Source organism: Echinops telfairi, unplaced genomic scaffold, assembly GCF_000313985.2.
Source record: "Echinops telfairi isolate 266 unplaced genomic scaffold, ASM31398v2 ScPeMD7_2565;HRSCAF=3150, whole genome shotgun sequence".
Taxonomy (NCBI): domain Eukaryota; kingdom Metazoa; phylum Chordata; class Mammalia; order Afrosoricida; family Tenrecidae; genus Echinops; species Echinops telfairi.
The window spans coordinates 3,888,609-3,899,328 of NW_022106463.1; the positions used below are offsets into that span (position 1 = coordinate 3,888,609).

General features: G+C 55.8%; 1 protein-coding gene across 1 annotated transcript in view; it reads right to left on the bottom strand.

Annotated features, from left to right (window-relative positions):
- Positions 1-8,263: 8,263 nt before the first annotated feature.
- SPATA13 (spermatogenesis associated 13) overlaps positions 8,264-10,720 on the bottom strand; it is a gene marked incomplete at its 5' end in the record, with an annotated part of 81,670 nt that continues 79,213 nt past the window's right edge. Inside the window, 2 exons of the mRNA XM_045293986.1 lie at positions 8,264-9,568; positions 10,391-10,465. Coding sequence (XP_045149921.1) covers positions 9,393-9,568; positions 10,391-10,465 — 251 coding nt within the window. The remainder of the gene's footprint in view (positions 9,569-10,390; positions 10,466-10,720) is intronic.

The window sequence follows — 10,720 nt, forward strand, 5'->3', positions numbered from 1 at the left end:
CGGCAAACTGAAGAGAACCACGCCTTCCCGTCAGCCAGGCCCGTGGAGAAGCTGCAAAACAGCAGGAAGGGGAGGGAACCGAGGAAGGCAGGGGCATAGCCGGACTGCAGCGCTCCCCACCCCGCACCCTCCATCCCCGAGGGCCAAGGGGTGCCTTCTGTCCACTAGCGTTGCTCTTATTGCCCTTCTTTGTCCTCTTTAATAACAGGAGGGGCTAGATAGACTTTCAAGTGGACTATTAAGGAGGCTGGGAACCAGTGTCTGCAGTTCAAAACCACCTGCTGCTTTGAGGGCGAAAGCCAGGATTTCTACTCCCATAACGAGTTACAGTCTTAGAACCTCCTCGTGGCGGGTCCGCCCTGTGCTAGGGGGTCACTGTGAGCTAGAATCAACATGAGGGCAGTGAGTTTGGCTCTCTGCTTTGGAAACATGGCGGCTTACGCACTGGGTTGCTAACCACCAGGACAGAAGTTCAAACTGAGCGGCTGCTCTGAGGGAGAAAGATGAGGCCACCTGCTTTCGTAAAGATGTACAGCCTCATCGAGCCCCAGGGGCACGTCTGCCCTGCCCGCGATGGTCACTGAGTTGGAAGTGACTCAAGGGCCCCAACTCCCACCCTTCGCATCCACGCCCCCACTGTTCCTAGTGGTTTTCTGCCTTAGGCACCATTTCCTGGACCAACCCATCACTGTCAAGTCCTTTGGACTCGCAGCGACCCCCTACAGGCAGAGTGGAACTGCTCCCCAACGTTTTCAAGATTAAATCTTTGTGGGAGCAGACAGTCATATCTTGCTCCCACAGAGCAGCTGGTGGATTTGAACGGCCAACCTTGTGTTTCAGTACTGGAATCCTTAAGACGCAGCCCTCCTCTGTCCTACAGGGCCACCATGAGTTCGAATCCACTGGATTGCAGTGAGTTTGCTTTGGGTTGGATTATTCTACCTTCTATTTCTTCCCAGAATGCCCGGGGGTTAAGAAGGTACAATAATTGGTCTCTATTCTCCTGAAGCGACAGAGGAGGAAGGGGAGCCAGGAACAAGAGGAGGAAATGGAATGTGGGACTAATTACCTCCTTGAATAACTGCCTCCTTTACCACCAGATCAGAACTGAATGGTGTCGGGCTACCACTATGGAATATTTTGATCAATTATTCTGTAGAAGCATCCTGATCAAAAGGGGGAAGATGTAGAACAGAATTCCAAATTCTCATGGAATCCAGACTTTCTGGAATCAGTGAGGCTGAATGAGCCCTAAAGCTGTTGCCCTGAGGCCGTCTTTATACCTTATGCCAAAAATGGCCCCTGACATCTTCTTAAAACCACAGAGTAAGCTCATTTATTCCATGAAGAGTGTCTGCCTTGAGCAACATGCTCGTCTAAGAACTGTCTATCCAGGCTCAGACAGACAAGAGTAACTGGCAAGGCTGGACAGGAAGCTTTGGGGGCGCAGTGAGGTCATGTGAACAGGGGAGCGACCACGTGGGAAGGAGGGCAAGAATGTAGAAATGGAGACACCGTTGACGGGGTGTGTGTCATGGTGCTGGGGAAGAATACGGGAAGTACCCTGGGCTGTCAAAAGAACCAATAAATCTCTCTCAGAAGAGGGGCAGCCAGGATGCTCCTTAGTAGTGAGGCTGGTGAGACACTGCCTCACGTGTACTTTGGGCAGGTTGTCAGGAGAGACAAGTCCTTGGAGAAGGACAGCCTGATTGGTCAAGTGGAGAGGCAGCAAAACAAAAGGAAGACGCCCAACAAGCTAGGTTGGCACAGTGGCTGCGGCAGGGAGTTCAGGCATGCGAACCATGGTGAGGATGGCACAGCACGGGGCACTGCTTCGTTCTGTTGCACAAAGGGGCGCTAGGAGTGAGAACTGACAGGACCTATCAACAGGCGTGGTGGGGCTTAGCTCTGCACCCCTGCTTCCACCAGGAAAGGGGAAGGATCCCATTCAGGCCTCCCCTCCGGTACACCCCTCAGAATCTCAAATCCTGCCACATAGATGAACCATTGAATCCCGTGCACGCCGCGCTGGACCTGCCTTGTACCCTCGTGGGCTGGTCTTCCTCCATCGCCCGCTCCTGTGGAGGGGGTCCAGTCTTGACTTGGTCCCGCGAGGGCGCTCACTCACGGCCACCCCGTTTTGGTCAAGGGTAGAATGAATGATGCCACTTGGGCAGTTTCCTCGAGCCCCACAGAAGCCCACCCTCGGGTGTGTCTTCCCGGCCCACGCAGAGTGGGTTGAAGCTGCTGACCTTGGGGCTGACAGTCGGGGAAAACTTCTCTTGGCCACCTAGGGACCCTCTACGGACACGTTTCACCTGTCGCCATCTCGGAGGCAGAAAGGGACACACTGCCACCCTCCTCCTCAACCGAGCGGGTCCCTTCCCATCCACCCCACCCTTTCTGGAGGGGGGGAGCAGATCACTTTGGGAAGGAGGTGGGTTTTCAGGATAAGTAAATAACACGTGGGAAGTGGCTACTTGGCAAGATTTATAGGATGTTGCAGCCACAGCAGACAATGGCTGGCTGGCTAATGAGCTTTTCTGAGCTGCTAGAGAAGGAAATTCTTAACAACCCCACTCCCAAGAGGGCAATGTGTCCAGGGATCTCTGACCGGTGGAGGAGGAGTCGGAGAGGGCTTCCGCACGCTCATGGAAAAATGGAATTATAATGGGATTCCCCCCACAAACTTCTCAAAGCCCCCTCATAAGAAAGGTATGTAAAGAACATGTAAAGGGATGTCAATAATGTTCTTTTCATGTACCTTCCATGATCTGTGGCCAAAGGTGGGCTTCGGGGGTATTGGCTCTATCAGTCTTCTGCTTTCCAGTCTCATCCCAACACTGACCTACTCTAGTATCGGACTCCCCTGCCCCCAACATTTTGAGATTTGGGTGAAAGTCCAGCAAGCCAAGTGGGTTTCCATTCAACAATCTGAACATCTTGTTTCAGGACCCGGGATCACAATCCCTGGAATCTAACTGGGCTCACCCCACTGCCTCCTTGCCTCTCTGTCCATGCTCCCTGCCCCTTCCTGCCTTCTGGACTTTGTCTCTGTGCATGCGCTGCCCGTGTCTCTTGTAGGTGTTGGTCTGATGAGTTTGTATCTCCCCAGTGTTACTGTTCCCCTTAAAAGCGCCTTGTTGGGCTGAACACGAGCCCCGGGGTTCACTCTGAGGCATGACAATTTCCATAGTTTTGAGAGTTTCACCAGTTCCGGGCTGACCAGGAAGCCTGGCCTTTTTATTATGATTCCCTTTGCTCCACATTTTTCCTCCAACTCAATCCAGTAACTTCTATGGTGCTCCCTTAGTGGTAGCCCGGCACCTTCTAGTTCTTCTGGTCTCAAGAGTCACAGATGCACGGGTTCACCTCCAAACTACCAATTCCATGTTTGGATTGCTCCATTCCTCTGTTCTGGACAGGGAGAGACCTTCGATGACCCCCTCAGGATCTCTTAAGATCCCAGTTGATTCTCCCCAAAGTAGGATGTACATGGTCTTTGTGGACTATGTGATGCTAATGGACCTTGATGTCCTTAGAGAGATAATGACCCTGAGCCCCCAGTGACTCGAGGTGTTTGGCAGTGAGTGAGAAGTATTCCTAACTTTGTCTTTGGTATGTGCTGCGATATTCATGGCCATGTGTTTGCAGGACATACGCACACCCATAAAAATATCTCGTCCAACATATGTACGTATCCACCTGTACCCACTCAAAGATGACCACCGCTACCGATAGATACTGCAGGATTTGGTAAGTCATAGCACGTACCTGGATCACGTTTAGCTCTTGGGTCCCTCCCCGTGTCCTTCTTTGCCCTGATCATATCCTGTTGACCTTCCCCTTATTGTATATCGCCTTTCCCAGCATGCAAGTGAGACTTCCTGCTAAAGATTTGCCCTCCTGCTCCTGTTAACCTTCAGAGAAGGCTGCTTTCCCTGAGAGGGCCCTTTCTGGACTGTTCAGCATGGTGATCTCCCACAACCACCTGCCCTTTGGCCATGGCCTAGTTTCACTCGGCAGCGCCTCCCAGTCATTTTGTCCCCATATCTCGCTTCCCCACGGCTCTGGCTCAATATTGGGGCAGCTATTACTCAGGTAAGCACAGGTAGGAACTGGGAAATCCCAGAAAGTCCTCAAGCCCCCCCCCCCTATCTGTTGTGCTTTAATGTTCAAATGCACTGCTAGAACCAGTTTGGCAAAGTACTTTTAATGTACGGATACAAAACAACAAATATAGATTCAAGTCATTTATGAGAAATCATACAAATAACATTGTAAATACATTTTTTTTAAGTTTATAAAAGAACTCCTTTCAACAAAATACACATCTGGTCACAGCGGTTATGGAGCGCGATCACTGGGCTCGTGGTGCTGGGCGCTGGCCCTTGACTGCGCGGGGTGTCGCTGGACGGGGTGGATGCGGGGAAGGGAAGGGCAGGCTGCCGGTGCTGAATGCACACAACTCCATGGCGGGATCTGCTGGGGGAGGAAGAAAAACCGTGCTAGGAGGACAACTAGGACAGAGTGAGGATACTGCGAGGTGGGGTGGGGGGCAGCGGTGAAGTCATTTGCCATCAGAAGGCTGCGGAGTCTCCGTGTGTCCTGTGCCCACCGCAGAGGTGGGTACACTCCGCCTTTTGCACCCTGACAACAATGCCATTATCCACAAGGGACTTTTAAGAGATTATCTAGAGATGAACTGAGCTCAGGATGGGGACACCTGAGCTTCCCGGTGGCGGCGGAACCATAACTGGAAGTTGGCGTGTCCCAGCATCCCCCGGGGCCTGCGAGTCTTGACTTGCTGGCCGCACGACCCTTGGCAGGGTGAGGGTCTGTGGCTGTCTCCTCCTCAGCAAAATCACGCGAGGGCGGGGCTTCACGAGGTCCGCGGGAAAACGGAACGAGGACAGAATGGAGTCACCCCATGAACGTTTGCGGGAGCCCTGGGACAGTCCATCTTAGCCCCCCGCCCAGGACGGCTACCTTCCGACATGGTGCCAGCTCCCTGCCACGGTGTGTGACGCTCACAGGGGTGGCATTGGTGGCCCGGGGCTCTGGCAACACAGCTACGGAAGCCCCTTTGCCTACAGAGGGTGTGGACACTGGAGTTGGCCTGCCCACCAACCAGGGCCTCGAGTCACACCTCCCCCTCCTTCCATAAAATTTCCATGATCTTTCCAAGCCGTTTTCCCCACCAGCTTGACGCCCCCCTCACATCCCCATCATGGACGCACTAGCCTAATTCAGGTTCTTGGCACCTGAGGGCTGTCGGCCAACGCCACAGGACCAGGCTGCCCCAGTCTGGCCAGGTGGTTAACCTGCAGCAGTGTTAAGGGCCTGCAGAGAGGGGAGGCCGGTCAAGTGCTGGTAGTCCCGTGGCTTTTACTGACCACGTCTATCGTGAAGCCTGTTTGGAATCCGTGGACATCTGTCCGTCGATAAGGCTAGTGGAGGATTTTGCCCATAAGACAGGCCAGGAGTCGGTCTTCTCCAGAGTTAAGGATAACCAAACACAACCACGTGAAAGGGCTCAGAAAAGTTTGGGAAAACATTCCATTCTCATGTTTTTTCTCCCACTGTTTGAAGCTCCCCCATACCTGGAAATCAGATGGAGGAGTGGGTGAAGCGCTTTCAATGGCGCAGTTCTATCTACCAGGAAAAACAGGTACAAGAGGACCGATTGGAGGAGGAGACGGGATGCACTGAATGACGGTGCTGCCGGGTGAACACCACCCAGGCCTGTCTTGGAGGAGGTACAGCTGGAGTGCTCCCTTAGGCAGCAATGGCGAGACAGTGTCTCGTGCTGTTTGGACGTTTAATCAGGAAGGGCCAGTTCCCAGAGAAGGACAGCATGCTTAGAAAAGTAGAAGGGTGGCAAAAGACGAGGACGACCCTCAACGGGCTGGACAGACGCAGCAGCTGCCACAACGGGCAGTAACACAATGGTGAGGAGTGTGCTGGCCCGGGCAGTGCTGGGACGCGGTTCAGGATGGTTGTTCCAGCAGAGCGGGGGCCAACTGCTGCGACCCTCTGGCTGCCTTGGAGGCCCCGAAGGCAAAGAGCCGCTCTTTCTTGGGTAAGTGACAGAGGGCTTCCTGTGATCACTGCGGATTCTCTACCACAGGGCCGCTAACCTATTTTAAGTCAGGATCAAAAGTTTGGGGCTTACTTTGGACCCCAGGCCACTTCAGCCATTCCCCGCACACACCCCAGCAGACTTTGCCAATTCTGATCACATGAATGGAAGAAATGCTGAAATCCTTCAGCCCGCCACTGCCTGGTTTTTCCCCGCCCTGTAATTACTGTCATGTGGGGTGGGAGAGAGAGGCAAGGAACAGAGACGGTTTCCTGATGAAGCTCATCCCTCCGCCACGTAACAGGCCTTGTTTTCTGTTTTTCTAGCTGTGAACTGTATGTGGACTTTAGTCAAGAAGGGGGCTTGCCTCGCCTGAAATAGCCACCTTCCCGCATGCGGCATCCAGGCTTATGTAAAATTAGACGTGCAGAAGCTACAGGGATTTTTCTCCAGTAGACTTCTCCATTCTGAAGGGTGCCGGGGACCCTCCTGACATCCCACATGTCGGGCCCCCTCCCCTCAAACTTATACTAATTGCGGGCCTTCCATGCTGCACAACACACCTAGTGGGTCCACTGGAGGATGAGTCCTGTTTGCGTGTCCCGAAACGGAACCTGACGGACTCAGGACGAGTCCCAGTGCTCCAAGCGGCTATTGCTATCCTTTAACAAGAAGGGGGAGAGGGCTTTGAGGGATTTCTGACATGAACCAAGCCATCACTGACACACAACTACTTCCTGAAAATGATCCTCTTCTGGAACGTTCTATGGAGGGGCACTTTGAAAAGTTCGTGGGAAAATTCAATGATCTCTCAACACCATTTTCCCACCAAATTTTGGAAGCGTTCTCGTAAAGCCAAACAAACGGCAAAACTTCTGCATGTACAAGCAACTCTACTGGGCAGAGACCCCTGGGGAGGTGGCGGGGTGGGGGGGCAGTGTGGTGGTGGTGTGTACTGCATAGAGTTTTCGAAACTTCTTAGTCAACTCAAAACTCAATGCCATCGAGTTGTAGTGGCCCTCTAGGGCAGAGTAGAATGGCCCCTGTGGGTTTCCGAGGTTGCAAATCTTTCCAGGAATAGCAAGCCTCATCTTTCTCCAGGGGACAGGCTGGGGGCTTCAAACTGCTGACCTTGAGGTTAACAGCCCACTGTGTAACTTAATGCTGGTGCACATGCATGCACACTCAGAACTGGGTGTGCATGGAGCCCCAGCCCCTTCTGGGAATCTTCCTGAGGGAATTCTAGCAACTTCTGACTCGAAGCTTGGGACACAGTAGGCCCGCAGGAGCACCCTGCTCAGCGATTCTGCCTGTAGGGGGCTGGTCAAAGAGCACTGCTACAAATATCTCGCTCCTACAGGCCTGGGTTTGTTCAAACAAAATATGCCTAAACCTGTCACTGTCACTGGGACGGCTGCAGACAAGTCCTCTCAGTACTGTACTATCTTGGTCTCCTTAGGGTGCTGTCAAAAACAAAAGGTTCAATCCACACAGAGGCTTCCAAGGGCAACCCCTGGGCCAAGTTCAGGGCAGAGCTGTCAGTTCAGGTGATGGTGACTGGTCCCACATCTTGGTAGATTTTATCAAAGGACACAGGGTGATCACAGGGGCTTGTTAGGAAAAAGTATTCTGAAAGTGGAAACTGCATTTGTGAGAAAAAGGACCAGGAAAATCGTGCCAAGGGATTCTCAGAGGGCAGCAAGGGCGGGGGGTGCCCTTGGGGATCCTTACCTCATGCACCCTTCACCCCGCAGCCCGGACCTCACCCCCCTTTTGTTACCCAAACCCGAGACATTTCAAAGGAGCCTGATTTGGGCCCCTCGAGGGCAGTGCAGACAGTAATGTCAGTGTGCCCGGCTCTCAGGGGGGGCAGTGCAAGGACAGACACTTGCCTTCACAAGGGTGCAGCCCTACGGAGGCTGCCCAGAAACCACAGCTGCACAAGCTGCACAAGGCGGCCTTTCTGGGGTGGGATACAGGGGTCTGTGGTTTGGAGCCATCCTTCCGGACTCGCCCAGCACCTAGACAAGCAGGTGTGGACTAACGGGGAGACTGAGCGGAAGTGACTCCGGGATGCTCAGCCTGTATCGCTACAAATGCCCGCCAGATGTCTCGCCACTTCCTTCCCAGTAGCAAGAGAAGGGGACCAGGGGTTGGGGAGCCACACACCGGACACTCGGGTTACTCGCTTGTCCTCGTCACCACAGATGCGTTTATTCTCAGGCGAATGCCTACTAGGACACGCAGGCACATCAAGAGCAGCAGTGCAGGGAGGGGGACTTCAGCAGGAGGCCACCCCAGCATGTGCGCCCGCACTGCCCACCCACCTGCCCGGCCAGCCAGCGCGTGGAGTGGGCGAGCACGGAAGACACACCAGTTCAAGCGTGTACCACAGAGATTAGCAGGGCAGGGACTGCAGCCGTTGGCCAGCTGGTGTGGCCGTGATCAGCCCCCACCCCCGCCTCCGCCCTCTCCATCTTCAGGGACCTGTGGGCAGGCGGACGGCAGCATGGTCTGGGGCTGGTGCAGCCACGCCAGCGTCAAACCCTGGCAGGCTCTGTGGGCTCGTGCCCCTGTGGCACGCAGGTGTTGTCTTGGAACTCGATCTGTGTGGGCGTCCAGACCACAGGTGGGAGAAGCGCACCAGCAGGGGGAGGAGGGCGCGTTACCGTTGGGCGGGTTAGCGCCATCACACAGTGGAAACAGGTGTCTGCGTGGCAGTTTCTGAGGCCACGGCAAGGTGCGGGTTCTGCTTGCAGAGGGAGGAGGACAGCGCCACTCTCCCCTGGACACCGCAGCCCCTTAGAGTGCTGCAACCCCCTGCCCCGCTGGCGACAAGGAAAGGAGCCGCTGGGGCTGTGTGAGGTGGTGCCCAGGTCAGCACTGAGCAACTCGGTGGACTCCAGGGCACTCTCCACGGTGCCCTCAGCCCCCTGTGGCGGGGGCGAGTCAAGAGGCCTCAGGGACCAGCCCCGCCTGGGTGGGCCCCTTCAGAACTGGGAGCACAGGTGGCCCCCCTCCCTCCTCCAGCGGATCCTCAGGACCGGGCACTCTGGGTCCGAGACCGATGGGCTCATCACCAGCTGACGGGGCACCCACTCCCAAGTGCGCCTGGCCTCCGGGGAGCCCCTGTGTGCCTGAGCGGGCCAGAGGGTCCTCGCAGTGGGGCAGCCGTGAGTCACGACCTCCTCTTCCCTTCCAAGAAGGTGGCCGGGGTTCTGGAGACAGGCCAGCGTCGCCCTCTCTTGCGGCGGTCCCCGCTGAAAAGAAGTGCTCAGCCCTGGGTCTGAGCCGTGCTCCATGCTCCACGTCACTTCTTGAACGGGGTGAGCTTGGTGAAGGTGTGCCAGAAGAGCGAGGGCTTGCGCTTCGGCTCGGCCAGCGCGAACACCTGCTGCTGCGGCACACTGGTGGGCACCGTGACGTGGCGCTGGTGCAGCGGGAGCAGGTTCTGGTGCGGAGGCGGCGCGGGGCACCCGCTGTAGCCTGGGCGGGGAGGGGAGAACACAGGGTCAGGGACACCAGCTGGCTCAGCCCCGCCCTGGCCTTCCTTCTTGCCTTCTTTTTGCTTTTTGCCGGAGCTACCGAGCAGCCCTTGGGCTTGGCCTGAGAGGAGCCTGGGGGCACCGTGGTGAGGCGCTCATGCCGGCAAAGCCCCAGCTGCTCCGAGGGGGAAAGCCGAGGCTGCCATCCCTGGGCCCCGACGAGACTCGGCCACATCAGCCAGCGCATCTTCCTTTCTGTTCGGCGTGCTGCGTGGCGCGCTGAGATGTGGTTTGTTTTTTCGTACAGCTGACTTGGACCTTAGGGTTGGGGACTTCCCACTCCACACACCCCAGAAGCAGCAGCCAGAGGCCCATTTGCCTCTGATGGGAGAATGGCAACAGGGAGGCGGAAGAAGGCTCCCGAGGCTGTCTGCACGACAGGCCCCTCCCAAGCACCGGCACAAACCCACTCCTCACAGGGACCTTGTATGGGGTTTCCGAGATAGTAAGTCTCAATGGGAGCACACGGCCTCATCTCTCGTTCACGGAGCAGCAGGAGTGTGAATGGCCGCTTTGCGGTTAGCATGCCCCTCCTAACCCGCAGTGCCACCATTGGACATCCCACATACCCACCATCTTCAAGTACAAAGGCCGCTGGCACACAGTCAAGGGCCAAACGTGACTCTGGCCTGGGATCTCCCCTCCCGGGCTCACCCACACCCCACCTTCCTGCCGAGGGGGCCCTGGACCAATGGTGCTGGTGTCTCCCGCTCCCCAATGTAACCCCAATATTGACAGTGCCGGGGCGGCACCCAAACCTCACCTTTCGACTTCCCCTGCCCCGCCCTCTGGGCGTTCAGCATGGCGAGTTTCTTTTGGTTTTCTGAAATCTCCATTCCTGGATGAAAAGCAGATGAGACGTGTACTCAGAATAACGGAAGGCACCCAACTCAACCCTGCCCCCAAGCAAAGGGGCTGATGCGCAGGGGGACCGTGGACAGGTGGCAAGGACGACCGCCATCGGGGTGGCCACCCCAAGCGCCCTCCAGTCGGAGGCAGTAAACAATCCTCGACTCTGTTTTTGGTGACGGCTTACATAGCCGTTCAGACTTCCCCACAACGTCCACCACGTGGCTCAGCGATACTGGGACTC